Source organism: Apus apus, chromosome 7, assembly GCF_020740795.1.
Source record: "Apus apus isolate bApuApu2 chromosome 7, bApuApu2.pri.cur, whole genome shotgun sequence".
In the NCBI taxonomy this organism is placed as follows: Eukaryota; Metazoa; Chordata; class Aves; order Apodiformes; family Apodidae; genus Apus; species Apus apus.
This window is the reverse complement of record NC_067288.1, coordinates 21,821,522-21,840,036: the sequence shown is the minus strand read 5'-3', so window position 1 is coordinate 21,840,036 and position 18,515 is coordinate 21,821,522. Positions and strand designations below refer to the sequence as shown.

At 40.9% G+C, this 18,515-nt stretch overlaps 1 protein-coding gene across 3 annotated transcripts in view; it reads left to right on the top strand.

Annotated features, from left to right (window-relative positions):
• Positions 1–1,365: 1,365 nt before the first annotated feature.
• Positions 1,366–18,515, top strand: part of TESK2 (testis associated actin remodelling kinase 2) — a 79,478-nt gene continuing 62,328 nt past the window's right edge. For 2 of the 3 annotated variants that reach the window (XM_051624730.1, XM_051624729.1), the window contains exons 1-2: positions 1,366–1,571; positions 9,293–9,596. In XM_051624730.1, coding sequence (XP_051480690.1) covers positions 9,375–9,596 — 222 coding nt within the window. In that variant the 5' untranslated portion in view covers positions 1,366–1,571; positions 9,293–9,374. Of the gene's footprint in view, positions 1,572–9,292; positions 9,597–18,515 lie in introns of those variants that run through there. The other variant, XM_051624731.1, reaches the window with a different exon arrangement.

The window sequence follows — 18,515 nt, the reverse complement described above, 5'->3', positions numbered from 1 at the left end:
TTATTCTATCCAAGATTATACAGCAAATGAACTTTGTTTTTTGAAGACTTTGAGTAAAAATAGCTCAGCCACTGTCAAGGATGAAGTCAGGGAAAAAAAAAAACACAACAAAAACAGTCTCTTGCTAATGTAAAACAAACCCCAAATCCCCTCACAACCATTTCATGAGATGTTCTAGTCCCACCGTGCTTTGGAACGGACTAATTTGGCAGTGTGTCTTAGCAGGAAGAAAGGTGTCTTTTTCTATACCTCTCAGAGGCTGCCTACATGTGGGCAACTTATAGTTGGAAAAATAACAGTTTGTTTGCGAAAATCACAGACTTTATTACGGCTTGGCAGCCAAAACCTCAGAAAAAGTGAGAGGCGTTCAGCAGGCTCCGGGCAGGAGCTGCGGGTGCCCCCCGGGAGGAGCAGGGCGCTCCGTGCAGCCCGCTCCTCCGCGGGGCTCGGGCGGCCGGGGCGGAAGGCGGGAGCTCGAGCTGAAGCGGTGCCAGCCAGCTGGGGGGGGAGACCACAGCAAGGCGTGAATCCTGCGGGGCACGCAGCCGGGGAGGAAGCAATGAGGGGCAGCAGCAGGGACGGCACCGCGGAGCCCAGTTTGAAGCCGGGTGTTTCCTCAGCCGCGTGCGAGTGGCCGTGCGGGAGGAGGGTGAGCGCTGCCGCCGGAGCTGCCGGTCGGGTCTGAGAGCGAAGAGCCGGCGGAACTTGCTGCACGTAGGCCCGCGATGCGCGCCGGGGCCCCGCGGGCCGCCCGGCAGCCCGGCCCATCCCGGCAGCCCATCCCGGCAGCCCATCCCGGCAGCCCGGCCTCCCCTGGGCGCCCCGACCCGCCGCCGCCCTGGCAGCCGCGCTGGGCCTGCCGGGCCCCGCAGCCCGGGCCCGCTGCGCTCCGGGACGCCCGTCCCGCTGACAGCTGCTCGCCCATCGCTGCTATAAACACACGGGGATTGGCTCTTCTGCCCGTCCGTCAATACGCGCACCGCGCTTCTATTGGCTGATTCTGCTGTTTCTATCCCGCCCTCAAGGGCTGGCCCGTGAAAGCGAGGCGCCCCTAGCAACGCCCCTCTCGCTTTCCTGCCACTGGCTCCCGCACTAGTCCGGGGAGTTGTTTTCCCTCGCATGATTGGTCAGACGGCCTGCCTTTCTAGTGGCCTCTGACCAATTGGAAAGGGGCACTCACGTGGATTACCTGCGAGTCCCTCAGCCTGTCTTCCCTTTCTCTATTGGCTGATGGCCGCTGTCCATCCAGCCCTGCCCAGCGCCGATTGGCTGAGAGGGAGGGGCGGTTCGTGCCGGGCACCGCCCCCGCGCTGTGGGCGGTTTGTCGGCGGCGCTCGGCGCGGGGGGGCGGGCGCGTGAGGAGGAGGAGGCGGGGGCCGCGGCCGCGGGAGGAGGAGCCGCGGTGATCACGGCCGCGGGTCCCGCAGCTGGGCTCCTTCCTCACATGGGGCCCCCTCGCTTGCCGCAGCGCTGGGGCAGACCCTCGTCGGGCTGCTGAGGGCTGGCGGCGGCTGGGGATGCGGCCATGAGAGCCCGCGCCCCCCGCAGGCCCTGCTGGCGCCGCCGCGCAGGTAACGGCCGGCGCGCGCGGCGGTTGGGGGGCAGTGCGAGGGGCGGAGGGGGGCGCGAGCGGAGAGCGGGGTCCTGGGGGGTGGGGGGGGGCGGCGGTGCCGGGTGGTCAGAGCGGCCCCCGGAGGGGGTGCGGGAACAGGGGGGCCGGCGCGGGGAGGGGGCGGCCGGCGGGGTCCGTCCCCCCCGCTCCCTCTGCCCGGCAGCGCGGCGAGGTGGGTGATGCCGTTTCGGTGAGCAGGTGCGCGGAGGGGCTGCGTTCGCCCCGGGGGCGAGGTGTGCGGGGCAGCGGGTGCTGCAGCACCGCCTCAGCGCTGCGGGGAAAGCCGGCTGCGGAAACCCGTGCCCTGCTCCGGGGGCAAGGGTCTGCCTGAGCGCGGCTCGGAGCTCTGCCCAGCCGCGTGGGCGCTTTGCCAGGAGGTGTGAAAGCTTGGCTCAGGTTTTGCTATTTTAAGCGCTATCCTGTAAGAATAGGTGAATCATGTTCTAATGACAGGCTCGACTGTGCGAGTCTATGTGCATACATGTTTGCTTTATGGCCTTCGGATGAAAGGTGCTGTATAAATGCAGATGATCGCTCTTAATGTTGCGTTCCTTTGAGGGTGGGCACTGTATTTGCTTTAAGTACAGGGATCTTTCCACTTGGATATTCTGAGAGGTGGTATGGTAGCTGGTATTTGAAAGCTGCAATTTCAAGAGTACTGAACGGAATTTTATTTAAGTTTGTACCTTTCAGTTTGTCCCCTTGAAAAGGACTTGGAGCTATTAGCCTTTATGCTTCAACTGAAATTATTTATTTATTTTTTTAGTAGAGATCAGAGTTCTAGCCTATTTTATTGTCTGCAAAATCATCAGACTTACAGTTCTACGGGCTTAATTAAGCAGTGGAATTTACAACCTAAGATAAGTTTTTTATATGAGAAACTCTAATATACCCAGTGGACTAGCTGTAAAGCTTTCCCTTTAGTCATCATCTTTGGAAATTATTGTTACATACCATATCCTGATAGGCCAATAAAAATGTCATTTTCTTACTCTCGCAGAAGTATACTGTACAGCTGTAGACATGGCTGTATAATTCCATTGTCCATTGTGGTTTGTCTTCATGTAAAATTTGCATGCAAAATATGAGTAGCTTGAGCTGCAGGCAAAGGGGGGTGTTCCCTGTACCTGGTGGGGAGTGTGTGCTCTCTTGTGTTTTTTACTGGAATTTGTTTTGTGCTGCTGCTGACGGATGAACAGGAGCAGAAGATAGGGATGGAGCAATCCTTGCTTCAGTGTCTAATGTTTTTGTGACCACAGACAGAAAAAGTTGGTCCAAATAAGGTGTTCTGGTGGTCTGGGCCTCTTGTAACCCAGTTATACACTCCAATTCCCCTACATTTGATTTTGCCATTGTAATTCTTTATGTAAATGATTTCACAAATTCATGAAAGAAATGCAGGGTTAAAGGAGGAGACCTGCTTCTGTGTCTACTGCAGGAAATAATGAAGCTTGTGGTTCCCTTGCATCACAGGTTCCCTTTCTGTATTCTTTCTGTAGCAGAGAACTGTGCATTTGCACAATGGCAAAGCTTTTTATTTTATAACTGCTCTCTTAGACAAGATCAAAACCAGTCAGTGTGCATACATTTTTAAGCCTGTTTCCTGCTTATTAGTTCCCTGAAGTATGCATTAGAAGTTGTATATTTATCAGTGAGTACATCTGGTTATCTGCCACTGTATCACACTGGCTCCATCTGTTGTCTGTTGCCAAGTCCCCTGACTTAGGTGTAAGCTTTTTTCCTATGGTCTTGTCACTTTTTCTTAAGTTGAACACATTTCTAGTTGTGGCTAAGCCACTTTTTGATAAAATTGTAATACCTCTTGCAACCGGGAGTGCAATTAGTTGAGATAACTTTTCTTTTGGAGGCAATACGTAAGAACAGCAGATTTAGGAAGCCCTCTTTTCACTTTGAAAATTAATGTATAAGTTGGTCAAGACTGTGTTACTGTTTGCTTGTGTTGCTCATACCTGAAGTAAACACGGTACTGGGTGTTGCACTGTAACATGAAACCAGTAACAAGGACTGGTGTTTCAGCTGTATTTTAAGGGTAGTCTGCAGAATGTTTTTAAATATTTGTGGGGATGATCCTTTTAGCTGGAAAGTACAGATGTTTTCTGTGTTGTGTGAGGATGTATAAATATAAGACTTTGTCCAAGAGATGTCAATCAAATATGAAATTCAGCCTTCTTTATCTTCATCCTTCTTTCAAGCATTCTTGTTCTCTTGCCTTTGCTGTGCTGGATTTTCTCACTGGCTGTATAGAAACAACAGAAAGTTGCTTGTCTCCCCTGAGCCTCCCCAGTACTAGTAGAGCTGTCAGCCCTCAATCATAAACCTGGTGGAGAGGCTGAGGGGGAAATTCCTTGATTACTGAGACGTTACAGTACCTGTTGGTACTGGAAGGCTTGGATTCCCTTTGCTTTTCTCAAGAGTTAAGCAAATGTCAGCCTGCTGACACCTGGAAGGCATGACCTGCTTCTCAGTGTCTTTACTGAGCTCTGTTTTGTTAGGCAAACATAATATATTAAAATTATCCATTTGAAGCAGCAGCTGTGTATTGTACATGGTCTCCTTGAGTCATTATTTAACTCTAACGAAGCTCTGTAACTAGGCTAGAGTCTGCCTGCACTGTGGATTGGAGTCACTAAAACCAGGCTAGGAAACAAATGGGTTTTTGCAAGGTCCCTCCATAGAGGTTTCATTTTGTATTATAATTGGAGCCTAGAAACTGTTGGCAATTAATACAATGGGCATAAGGATCAAGTAGTTTTCTGTTTGTGAGTTTTTAATTCTCCCTCCCCTGTGTTATACTTGCCTTATAAATATGTGCCAGAATTCATGCCTGAGCTTGATGCAAATATTTTTAAACCTACAACCTTGGCCCTGAATCCTGGGCTCTGCAGTAAGTTAATGGCTAGTCCCTCTTACTGGTTTCAGACTTGGCTACAGTCACAAAATAAATGAACTGTTTGTTTCAGCTTAGCCTCTTGTGGAGGTTTGTTTGCATTATAAAACCACGACGCAGTTCAGCAGACTTTGAATTTCAGGAGTGCTGTAGTAGGACTAATGCAGGTCTCTTCTGAGAAATGTCAGCTCTAGTTGTGGGAAGCTTATGCTGTGACATTACTGGTTAGAGCTAGGAATTGTCCCCTGTAGGGGAGATGAAATTAAAGCAAAATTTTACCTAAATGAAAATTAAAAATGTTGGAAATTTCATGTTGGAGTGTAATGTTGTAATTAAGACTTGGACCTAATACTTAATTGGGCCCTAATACTTAATCCCATAAAAGTAGTCAAAAAGACTTCAGCTTCAGGATCAACTGGGCCAAACGTAGTGCAAGCTCTGGTACTTGTAACTACCTTTTCTGTAAATACTTGTTAGTATCTTTCTCCCAGAAAGGCAAGAAGTTACAGACAAACCAGGGAACTTTCCTCATTTAGTAAAGTGGATGACAGTAGTTGTGGAATGCCGGGTTCTTTTTGCCTGCTTAGTTTGATTTCTTGTGTTTCATTCCCAAACATTCTTCTTTTTTTTTTTCCTTTTTCTCTCCAGGCTAATGACCTCAAAGTCAATTCTGTCTTTGGAAGTTTTTGTGCTTTACATTCCTTTAAAGCTTTTCTAAATTTTGCACATTGCTACGGTGAATTTTTCCCCCTCAAGTTACTATTTTTTTGAGTGACACTTGCCAGCATAATTCTGTCTTGTTTTTGTAGTGCTGGGTTTTGAAGTTACATCAGACTATGAGTTTAAACAGTTAACTCTTGGCAAATGACTTATGTCAAAGCTTAGGCATCTTGTTCTTCAGAAAACCTTTTCAAATTAATAACATGCATCCACCAGATTTATTGCTTTCCAGGCTGAATGCCTAGCAACAGTCTTCTGTGTCTAAAAATGGTTGTCGTTAAGGCCATCTTTTAGTAAATTGTGGGTTTGACGTTTGAGTGTAAATATCCACATGTTATAAAGATACTGGGGACAGAGTGTTAGGAATCAATTTAAATGTTTTTTGTTATACCCTGAGGCATTAAAGAGATGCTGCTGAAGTTGAGAAGCCTTACCATTTTTATGCCTATGAAGTAGGAAATGTTAAGTACTGGCTAATTTATGTCACCTGTTAGTTTTACATTGATGTGTGGGGTATAACTTGCTGTGTTGTCGTGGGATTTCCATCTTTAAATATTTGCAGGCTTAGGCATTGGTTGGGAAAGCCAAGTATCTAATTAGCCAAATAAATGCTATTTATAGTATTTGTATATTTTGTATTTATAGTAACTTCTACAATTAAAAAGTCAATGTATTAATGCAGTGGAGAAACTGATCTTAATGTAATATTTGCATTGATAATGTTTTTCTTCGAGGGTTGTTTTTTTATACCAATACATTAAAATGTTGAAGGGCATGAAACATTCAGAAATTGTGCTTTTCAGTAATTTAATAAATGGATGAGTAGGGAAGGTATGCATTTTGGAGGTGTATTTCTAAATGATTTTTGTCTTGGCAGAGTGGGATGCATTTTTGCAGGTTGTCAGAAAAATGAGTCTGAAAGGAGAGAATTCATTGGGAAATGTTTTTTAAAAGTGTTTAGTACTTTTTTTTAACTAGCTGTTGAGCACAGCTTAAGAGTCTTTAAGCTGAACTCTACTATGAAAAAATACACCAAGCAATCTTTTGGTTGATTGTAGGATTTGCACGATAGTCTTGGATTCTGTTCAGTGCACTTTAATTAACTGTACAAGGTAGTAAATTAAAGTACCTCAGAGTGACTTGACAGTCAATTAAACCTTAGTTGATTTCATTGAGCATGTGATCATTAGTGTAATTGGACAAAATGACAGGAGGCCCACTTGGAATTGTGCCTGCTTGAAATTTTCCTCTAATTCTATGTATGCAATCCTGGTTAGAAAACTAGACAAATGGAGCTCTATCCTAATAATTTTCAAGGATTTCATGTACCTCTCTGGAAAGGAGGCAAACTCTGGCAGGCAAAAATTAAGGAATGGGTTACTTGGGAACAGAAATGGCAAAATCTCTTGGGGTTTATGTTGTGTGAAGTACTTTGAATCTTTTCTTTCATTGTGGGATTTGTATAGAGTTTTGTGAAGTTCACCGTGTGATTTCAATCAAAAGGATGTGTATGTGTGAGGGTGGTGTGGGCTTTTTGTTAACTAGATTGAGAGACTGTTGAGAGCTGATTTTTATTAATGGTGTCTGGATACTTAAGACAGAGTTAGGCTTTTTCTCCTGTTTAAGATTGCTTACTTGGTATCTTCTTCTAGTTAAGACAACAGCACTTTTCTGTATTTTATTTCTGCATGTATCTTGATTTGCCTGAGAACTTGAATTTGTAGTTCTAGTGTACAAATTGCTTTAGTTTGCTGGGCTACAGTGCGGATCTGCTCTTTCACTAGATTTAGCAGGGGTGTCTGCAAGCTCCAGCATCTACCTCATATGGCTACTGGAGTGTGTCAGACTGGGTTTCTGGGGCAAGTGTTTGCTCCCCTCCTTGGAAAGTGTCTAGTCCATGTTGTACTACTCTGATGCAAATAAGTTCTAACACATTGTTTCTTCAATTACAGCAGGTTTTCTGGTCAGTCTCCAAAGACACTTGCATCTCCTTTTCCAGAAAATTAATTGTTAATACTATGGTTTTTTGTCTACCCTCTTTCCACAGAGTTCTTTGTCATTGAAAAGTAACCAAATATTAGTTTGTCCCTTTCAGATCAAAGGGAATTATTTAAGTGTGCCTTGGAAATTCCTGGGCATCTCCTCTATAGCTGAGGAGGTTCTCTGAGCTGTTTTTCTCAGCTGGAGAGATACAATAGGCTTTATCTTCCCATGGTGCTTCTGTACCATTTCCAGACCCTCAAGGCTCATGGGGCAAGAATATGAGGTCAGAAATTGGATCCTGATCCTTCTGTGTGGCAGTCAGCCACATCATAACATTAGACCATGTAGTACTATAATCTCAAAAGTGCACTAAGTTCATGCATGTGGGAGTCTGTGTGTAAAATTCTGTAGGAATACCAGGATGTGGAACTTGATAGAGATTGTTTTCTTAATCAGGCCCTGGTGAAACACTCTTATACCCACCTCCCTCTTGAGTCCCATTTAGGCAGGTAAATATTATGATGTTTGCAATAAACACCCTTAAAAAATGTGTGTTGTGTTTTTTTTGTTGTTACGTGTGTTTTGTTCCTTTTTTGAGGAGGACAACTTAACATTAATTCCATGCAGTTGAACAGAGCTTACTTTTGGAGACAGGGAAGGACTATGTTTTTCTGATGTTCCGACACAAAGCATCTCTGAAAGATACACAGAGCACAAAACATGGATATAGCAGCACTGCTGTATATTCAGAGGACAGCTGGTGTGCCTGTGTTTTTGAGATGCTCTTCAAATTTAATGCATTGTTCAGGTTCTGTACATCTGTGTAAACAGAAGTATAATTGCCTGGCCTGCTCCCCGCTTCATGATTATTTTGTCCACTTTTGTTTTTAAATTTTATTGTTTCCTTCCACTCACTCCAGTTTTTCCTTCAGCCTCAGGGAAAACAGCATTAAAAAAAAAAGAGAAAGATCTGTCCTCTTTGTGACTGCTCACTTTGTTCAGTTTTTGTAGGGGCTCACCAAATTGCTGTAAATGAACATTTAAATGTGGAAAAGATGAACAACCTCCTGAGTCTAAGGTTTAAGGGGGAAAAAAAAAAAAAGTAGGCCACCTGTCAGGTTTGCCAGTCCAAGGTGAATTTGATGGGCTCCAGAGTCATCCTGATTACTTCATCATCCTCTTAAAAATATATAAAAAAAATCCCTTACTGTTGGTTCTCTTCCTCCTCCCCCCAGCCCCCCCCCCCTTATTTTTTTTTCTTCTACTTGGCAAATGTAGTTTATTTCCTGTGTTTTCAGTTGAAATGAAATTAATATAGCTTTAAAAAGTGTTTTTGTGGGGAGCATTGTTCTGGCAGTTTCTTGTAAGAATAGTTTGTTTTTTTTAACAGGATTGTTGATGTTTTTATAGATTTAGGGGCTAGATCTTCAGTGGATATGAAGTTGTGTTCCTAACAATTAAGGAATTGGTCTTGAAATGCTCATAGGTGGAAGCTTTAAAAACAAAGGGTTTGGTGCTCCAGCTGCTGTTATTGACAGCTAATAATTTTCCTTATGTCAACTGAAAGTTGATCTGTTTTCTATAGTTAGGGATCCTTTGTTCAGTCTCTAATGTGAAGTGGTTTATTGCAATAGCAATAGTTGATCACCAGCTGCTACTGAAGTAGAAAAGAAGTTACATTTTGTGGGTTTCCTCCTACTTGGCTGATTGCTTTAGCAACCAGAATTTAAGTAAAAAAGAAAGGGGATGGAGAGGGAATGAAAGTTGTTACCAGCTGAATTTTGAGTTCCAAGCCTATTCTTCTCACAATAGCCAGAGAATAGGGTATTTCTGTTAATCTAAAGGAAGAGTTAATTAGATTGTTTGCCTTTACTGATGATGCTGTGTGGTTGATTGTAGTGGGGTTTTTGGTTGTGGTTTGTTGTTTTTGTTTTTTTTTTCTTGGATATCTTCTGCTTTTTTTTTTTTTTTCTTATTCCCTTAAACTGGTGAGAGTTGTGTTGGAGTCCTATCAAATTTATTTGATATGGTTACAATAATAATAGTAATCTCTATTACTTGTTTTTTAGGATCCAACAAGAGTAGAGAAGACAGCAAATTACCTAAGATGTGAGAAGTCCTCCCTTAGCAAAATAAAACCTTGTTTTCAAAATGGACCGAAGTAAGAGGAATTCAATAGCAGGATTTCCACCACGCTTGGAGCGCGCTGAAGACTTCGACAGTGGTGCTGGAGGAGAAGGGACTGTGTCCCAGATAGGAAGAGTTTGTACCTCTTCATACAGAGCCCTGATAAGTGCCTTTTCCAGACTTACCCGTCTTGATGACTTCACATGTGAGAAAATTGGCTCTGGTTTCTTCTCTGAGGTGTTCAAGGTGTGTGTTCAGTTCTTTCCTCTCTTCATATTGATTGCTCCATGTTTGGTGCTGAGAATGTACGAGAGTGCTTGCAGAAGTACTTCTCACTGAAGTCAACTTGTCTTTGCTTTATTCAGGATGAGTGAATGATGAAGACCTTGCAGGTCTCAAATATTTCCTCTGTCATTTTAGCAGCTGTTATTTATAGCTTGTAATATATTTGCAGAGTTGCAGTGGATACTTGGGAGAGAGTAAAAGCAAAAAAGCCATAAAATTGGTTAAATGGTATGTGTTTTGGTCTCTGCTATGTATTTTTGCATTCATGTAGTGTATTAAACACCAGTTGCTATTGGTTCTCTTATATGCAAGTATGAATAACTTTAATTTATCAAGATTATTGATTGTGTGGGATTCTGCTCCCTCCTTTGGTAGTCTTTGCCTCCCAACACTGGATGCTACATGGAAGATCTGCATGCGAATACTGAATTGGAAACCACAAAATCTAGTGCACTGAAGTTACAATACAATTAGCTGCTCCTCTCTTTTTCTTTTGGTTGTTATGCCATGCCTTTAATTCATATAATCAGAGATTGGTTTGAAGTAAATAGCATGAATGAGAAAATCTGATGATGTCGGTGAACTTGCTGCTGTGAATCTGGGAAGAGGATGAAATCTTTGTAAAATTATTTGTGAAACCATACATCAGTTTTGCGATGCTGATGAAATTTCTGATGTTCTGGTAAGTTTTATTGTAGAGGAATTGGACACTGAGTTGACTTCCAGCCTTTCAGGCATTGCAAAAATAATTAGTTTTCTTGTCTTAGTTCCTGACTTTAAACACAGTCGTCTTCCAGATTATTTCCATTTCGGTGAAATGCCAGAAAACTATCTCACAATACATTATGTCCATTCCATTACAATTCATGTGGTCTTTTCTTTAGGAAGTTAAACCAAATAACCTCTTATCCAGCTTTATTGCTGTTAAATAGGTATGATAATTAGAAAAAGAAAATTATTTTTATGTTGCTTTAATACCCAAGGGCATTCACATCTCCATATATACCTCACTTCATGTGTAAAGGCAAATCACTCCACAGCAGTTTTTCTGTTTAGCTACATATATGAGATTTAGTTTCCAGTTCTTTCAAATGGGCAGACATGAGGAATTTTATTTGGGGTGTGCACAAGGCTGACTTTATTAAGCCATCTTGTATACCACTTGAAAACAAGGCTTTGTTTTTGATTTGTTTGGTTTTCTTATTTTCCTGTTTGGAACACTTTCTATAATGGATTTTGTAGCAACTGTCTTTAAATCCAGACATTTTTTAATGTGGAATGAACTGACTTTTGAAGTCCTGCGTGCTACCAGAACTCATCTTTACAGCTTTTATGGCAAAACTGCTGTAAAGTGTATAAGGGTAGCAGTGAACTTGGGTCATCTCTAACTGGGGAAAAACAGACCTTGGTTTGTTTATGTGAATCTCAGAATTCATGCTTTGGGGTAGTTTTGATTTATCTCAGTATTGCTGATTAGATATTGCATCTTTTCCTATTCTGCAAGTTCAGGATTTTGCCCTCTTTAATACTTGGATTTTTCAGTGCTTAGATTATGAAATAATCCCATAGTGATATTGTCAGTCATAGTTATGTTGGGACTTCTAGAAGTTTTGTAGTGAAATAGATACATACTTTGTGAACAGACCTACTAGGTGAAATAGTGTCATGGATTAGGCCCAGTTGACAACAAAGAACCACATGCCACACCAACCCAACACAAATAGCTACAATATTCTACTGTGCCTTGCTGAGAAACATCATGGGAAAGTGCCCTGAGACAAGGTGCTTGCATATCCCCCAGAAATACATGGTTATTACTGATTGTTAGGAAATAAAAGTAGGTGGGGTGGAAAGTGGCTTTAAGTAAAGGTAAATTTCCAGCATTCATAATAATTGATTTAATAAGAATATCTTATTTTAAGAGAGCCCTTTGTTTAGTCAGGTAGTGACATACACAGGTAGATAATCTGTTTGAGAACTTAGGTTGTTTGAGAGGAATCCTTGATAACTGATCTATCTTCCTGTGCATAAGTAAGTCTACTAACTTGTTTAAAAACTCTCCTCTGCCATTCCCCATTTCGTAAGCCGAACTAGTCATGGCCTGGTGTCAGTCTGCAGTCAGCAGCTTAGTCTGAGCATGATGGTAGTAGTCCGAGTATCTAGTGTCTGTTTTCCCAGAAACAACCACAGACCTCCTGCAGGGAGACAATGAGTGATACAGCCTTTTCTTTCACAGCAGTTTCAAACAAGGTCTTGCTTCAGTTTTGGCACAAAGGAGCGAGAATGCATTACGACCTTATCTTAGATGCAGTTCCATAGTCACTTAAGCAGGTTTCTGTTCTCCTAGTTTATCAGCCTGACCACCTCTGTCATTAATCCTGCTGTGCTGATGATCAGATTTCATGCAAGAACCTTGATGTGCTTCCAGAAAGGAGAGCCTCATGGTCTGACACAGTTAAAGTTCAGTCTGATCTACTAAATGATTGAATCCCAGCTAAATGATTGAACCCAGGCTACTTCTAGACTTACTGTGTAAGGAACTTTAAAAGAGCAACAAAGCCTTCCTTTTAAATTAGTAAAGGTGTCTTAAAAAAGGCCATGGCATCAGATGTTTTTCAATTATGTATTTGTCTATTGTTTTGTGAGTATCACAAACTGAGTTTACTCAAATGACTTAACGAAGAATTCTTGGACTGTTTTGATGGTTTGTGATTTTTGTTTTGCTGTGTAGCTAACAATTGTTTTCAGTAATATCCCCCCTCCATTCTTTTAAATGGAAACTCCTCTTTAAATACAGTCTATCACAGTGGATAGAAATTGCCTTCTCTTAACTTGGGAATAGGAACACTTAACAGCTTAGATGTATACATTAATGGTCATATGTGCTATGAATGTTCTTTTAGCATTTCTAGTGCACCTTTATTCATACACAAGTTAAACTTCGTGGTTTATTCAATGTAAGATATTAAGCTAGCATTTTCATTTTTGTTAGCCATCACTAGCATTTCAAATTCACGTTCCTCTGAATACTAAGTATTATAGAAACTACTTTAGAAAATATTAACTTAGTCAAACTATTATCAATTTAGTTTGAAGCAGCTGACTGACTAGTGCCTGTTCAGATTTTCAGTGGCAAATGCAGAACACTGAGGTTTGCTTTTAAATTGAGCCAGGCAAAGAGTGTTTGTGTGAATGAACAACGCCCAGCCATGGTCCCAAACCTTTAACTTCCTACTTGGGAAGACCAGTAAGGGCTGATGGAAAATTTTGAGGTGAAAATCAGTCCTCCCATTTCAGCATACCTACAGAACACATCAAGTGCCAAACACTCCATTTATGATGCCCTATAAGTTAAGATTCTTTCTGCAGAACTTCTGGCTATACAGTTTTCCTGGTTTTGCACTTGTGCAGCAAGTTTCACTTACTAATTCCTACTTCTAGGTACTAATCCACAGTGGCCTAAAAACTTTTTCCTTCCTTCACTCTCTGGTTTGAATTTAGATAGATTTTTTCAGGGTCCTACTTGGTAATCTTACAAGTTTACCTGTGAACCACTAGCTACTCCTTTGATTATGGTTTTACATTGTTACGTTGTAGTAGTTAATTCAAGATATTGGTGCTTTATGTGCTTATGCTGTAAGGTCTTCTCTTTAATTACCCTGTAATGATGGTCCTCAATTAATCAGTTGGTATATGGTCAAATTTACATGCTCTGAGTTTCAGACATGCTAACTGATCAGAGAAGGTGCGCCTGGGGTTAGGATCCTTTTTCTCGTATTTATTTAATGTCTTTGAAGTGTCTTTAAGATAAGCAGCATCCAGCTGTCTAATATGAAAGGAGAAATAGGACTGATGTGGAGTTGTGCTTAAGGGTAGTGTGAAGAATACTTACATAATTCTTTTTTCCCAAGTACAGATAATGTACTTAGAGTAAAACTGGTAGTTCTGTTACCTCTCATGTACGCTATCTAGTATCATTTGTGCTTTGTATAATTTATGATACTCTGTCTCTCAGGCATATTGTCATGCTGGTGGGTTTGATCTTTGGAACATCTGACTGTGGTTCATCTGAGAGATAGTACTGATAGGGCTTTCCCCAAATGACTCATTGAGAGCTGTCTCTTTTTATGCTTTTTTTTACTTAATTACCATTCTGCTTGATAAACATCTCTGTGTTTATCTATAGTTTTGCAAGCTTTGAGGAGTCTAGTGCAGAAATGTTTGATGTTAAACCATAGTCACTTTCTTCTTTTGGTCTCTCACCTGGGTTTGACAGAACCTGTTAACTAGAATAAACAGTTTAGAGGAAGAACTGTACAATAGAGTAAGTGAGGGACTAACTCATAGGACTTCAGACACAAAAGTTATGAGAATAGACAGGTCACTTGCCTAAAAAAACCTACCTGTCTTGGTTGGCATGAATTTCTATTTTCACGTTATACATTGCCCAGTTATGCCTCATGGTTAAACTATGTTTATGGCCTTCACTACTTGATGAAATAATACCGACAGGGTAATGCTACAAATTTAGAAGTTTCAAATTTTTCTGAGTGGCAACTTCCATCAGTGAGATGGAAGTGAATGCAGAATATGGAGTAACAGGAGGCCAGCTCAGTTCCTTTGGAAGCTCAGTAGAAGACTTCTCCATCTTGTGCTGCTTTGTCATATACAACTATATTTTGAGCTATCATTAGCCAGTCTTTAATCTAGTTGTAGTGGGTTGTGGCATAAAGTAAGGTGTTTTACAGAAGTCTGTGTGTTCAAGTATGTATATTACTATTGTAAAACATTTACAATTAGCTTAATAATTCTTATCACCTAATTTTAAAATTAATGTAAATCTGGGAAGGAATGTTATAAGAACTACTACAGTATCCTTAGCTGAGCCCGGCTCAAGTATATGTGATCTTTCTTGGAAGCTATTTTTGGCCTGTCCTTTTAACTTCCATTATAGAAGTTTCTAGAACCTTCTCTTTTAATTTTTTTAACTATACTTTTATAGCTAGAACTTCCCAGTTTGAGTTGTTTCTACAGCTTGTCCTGTCTGTTTGCTTATTGACACTACTATCAACTCATTACTGACACAGAGTTCAGCTTTCTTGTGGCATTTAGTGATGTATCGTGTCAATGGAGACCTTCTTCCAAGAGTAAAATGTCTGTAAATGTATGGAAAGAGGGAGATATATGAGTAGTTTTATAAATGATCAGACAGAGAAGGGAATGCCAATTCAGATTAAAGGAGAGGCTGACTGCAATAATGACACAGAAAAGGTGCAGAAAAAATGGCAAGAGAATCTGAGTTCAAGACAAGGGAGCTGCTGCTGCTTGGTTTTCAACCCTTCGTCAGCAGAATGACACTGGAGAAGGTGTTGGAAACCAGTGGCTTAGAGTTTGCAGACAGCACTTTCTAGAACTGGAATCTGTTTTTTTGGGTTTTGACAGATAAGCAGGCAGTGCAGTATTGGATGTCAATGTGTTTAAAATCTGAATGTGTGTGCATTATTGCCAGTCTTTGCAGAATGGCCAAGAGTAGAGACAATATGGAGCTCCATCCTGCAGGACAAGCCCCCAGCTTGCAGAGTTCGAGGATTCTACAAGCAAGTTCTTACTGTCTCCTCTGTGTGCACTTGTCTCCTGCATAAATGGGATGTCCATCTTCAGAACTGTCAAAACAGTATCTTTCCCTCTGAATTCTTTTAAAGGGGAAGAGGTTAGATGTCAGCATAAATCAAGGAGATTCTGGGCATTCCAACTGGAGACAAGCTTTTCTTAATCCTAACATACCCTTTTGATTATTTTTAAAAAGCTCTCAATGTAAACACTGGCAACAGGAAAAGTTGATACCTTTGTTAATACCAAACTAAGGGATGAGTTTGGCTCTTACTACAACTTTGGCTTTTGCTTTTGAACAGTTTCATAGCTTTGTCATCAGATGTTAGGCCAACATTGCATTCTTGAAGGTGACATTAATACTTCCATAAAATCAGTTAGTTGGGCAGAATACTTCTGTGTTTTTTATGTAGAAGACAATAGGAAGACTATTAGTGTGTAGGTGATTTTCTTTATGATAGCCATTGTAGATGGGATTTAATGTTACTGGAACCATAGTTTGTTTAACAGAGTGTGAGTGTGAACTTGTATTGTGTCCCCAGACTTAGGGTAGGCCAGTGGGCATAACTGCTTTCTGCAAGGTTTGATTACATCAGACTTGGGCCTTTTTATTACTTTTTATTATTTACTTATTATTTTATTATTTGTTTAGGCCTTCCTACCACACTGTACATCTTTGTGTTTTTCTTTGCTTTATAGATTTGTGGAGTCAAAAACATAGGTTTGGAAAAGACTTCATGTTGTCTTGCTCTTCATCCTTTTGTCCCAGGGCAAAAGCAGCTTTATCTGTCTTTCTTCATGAACATGAACTTCTCCTTAACCTGTATTTTAATGCTGATAGTACAGATGACTGCAATGGAAGATAGTTACAGGTATCTCTGAAGAATATTTTAGTGAGCAAGAGAGGAGTGGTTGCATTCTAAGTTATGTTGGACTGAAAAACCTCCTGCAGTAGATTAAGCTATTCTGACTTCCTGTGAAGACAATGTGCATGAACAGCCGCTTAATCTGGTTGAGCTGGGAGGGCAGAAGCTCTTGGCAGAGGGTTGGTAAAAATCTACCGAGGAAGTGAGAAAGTATCTGGAAGATTTTCTTCCATTATCTATGTATGCTTTCCTCATACTTTCTCTGTTGAGAATTATTGCAATTTTGTTTTAAGAAACAAAATAGTAACACTAGATTTTGAAATGTAAAGTTCAACAAAAATAGCTTTCTGCATAACTCATAAGGAAGTATTTCTGGTATTCAGGTTAAAAATATTCTGAAGGCAGCACTGAAGCAAAAGTCAGCTGATAATGTGAAATTTCACAGGAAGCCTCAAATCTATCTCTGGCTTTTTCCTTGCCCTTTCTGCTTCAGTTTCAAAGTTCTTATTTTTTTCGTGTGTTGCTTTGAATATTTAGTGTAAGGCTTGCACTATGAAAGGATCCTCTTTGATTGCCTCTGGAATTAGCCACCTGATCAGGGACCTGAACAAATGTAGGTGTTAAAAAACTGTAAAACATTAGGTGTGAGATCACACAGTATCCTTGATATTTGTGGGACTATTTTTATGAGGATAAGAGGTATTTTATTTTAGTTACCCTGTGAAATATTTGCAGGAAGCCATCTAGTTGTATACATTAAATACTTTTTCAGCAATGGATATTTAACTTTTCTGAGCTCGGTGTCAACATGTGGGGAGAAATTAACAATAAAAAATAGTTTAATGACTAGAAAAGTGATTCAGTGAAGAACTTCAGTCTTAAGATGTTTGGTGTATAAAAATTGATGTCATTACAGTGCATAAACAGTTATAATGATAAAACAGTTGTTTGAAGGTACTCTTTAATGTAGTGAAAAAAAGGCATAGCAAAGCCCAATGGCTAGAAGCTGTGATAAGAATTGTGCTTATTTTGAAAAATTAAATGGCTGTGGGAAGAACTTCACCAACAGAAACTCTTCGCTCTCTCCTGTTGCTGTGATATTTGTAGCCATCCTGTTTGTTTAAAATGTTCTTGAGTAAGCTTGGCAAGTTGTTAAGAAATTTACAGCTACCAACAGTTTAAGACCATCAGTTTTGGAAACTAATGATCTAGATGATAACATTTTTTATAATTTTTTTTTTACTGAAGTGTTTGGTTTTCTTCCTTCAGATTGGTGTTGCTGCATCAGGCAAAATGAGATACTTCAGGCTCTGCTTACGGTGTATAGAAGTGTCAGAAGAAATCCTTGTAGGTTGGAAAATAAGTAGTGAAGGAGCAAGTGGAATATTGGTTATGCAGATCTAATATTTGGTCTTACAGGCATGGAAAATACACCTTGTGACTGAGAAGCAACACCCATTAAGCAGTGTGTTCCTCTCACCCAGGTGTGCTATGTTGTTCCTCTTCTAAATTTCTTCTTTCAGTCTGTTGCAATGGGACAGAGCCATTGCCCTTGTTGCTCTCCTCCTGATGTGATGCCTGTTAGAAAGAGCAAATCTTCTTGTTCACACATGCCTTTTGGTCTCACTTCTTACTTCAATTTTAAGCTGAAAATCTTCCCAATCTTCCCCTTTTGGCTAGTGGAGGAAACTCTTTCACCTTGCTTAAGATAACAGAAGGGAGATATTTTAGGCTTAAGATCTCTTATGTGAAGTTACAGTTTTAAAACACATCATTCATTGTTTGCTTGAGAACACAGTCGCTCTGTGTATTGCATAAATCGGACAAGAAATTTAGAATAACTTTGAAATGTCATTTCAAAGCTTTTGAGTTATATCAGCTAGGTGGTTCTAATCAGTCTCTTTTTACTTCTGTACTTGTCAGGAGATAGGAAGAAGCACCATTCTGGAACTGAGATGAGACAAATCTTGATGCTAAAAGAATAGTAACAAAATAAAAGTAAATTAATCTAAAGCTGTCCGTTTTCAAATGTACTTATCACCTGTTTGGAAACTTGGCTTCTCCTAACTCCTGTTGAGCAGCTGGTATGCTGAATGTCTGAGGGAAATCTTTGTTGTCCTCACAGCTAGTGAGAATGTTGCAACTTCTGTCAACAATAAGAAAGGCACTCTGATACTGTAACAAGTGGGACCTTGCAATAAGAGATAACCCCCTGGTTGGATTTTGTATTTAGTACAGTGACTTCTGTACTTCAGAGTCCTTTGGGTCTTTGATTTTCTTCTGGAAGAAAAGCTGTGCCAATCTGAGTATCATTGTGCAGTTTCCCAGGGGCAAAGCGAGTGGCAAGATTCCCTTGGCACAGAGATGTTTGTGGGCTTTTTGTCTTGTTTTCCATAATAATTTC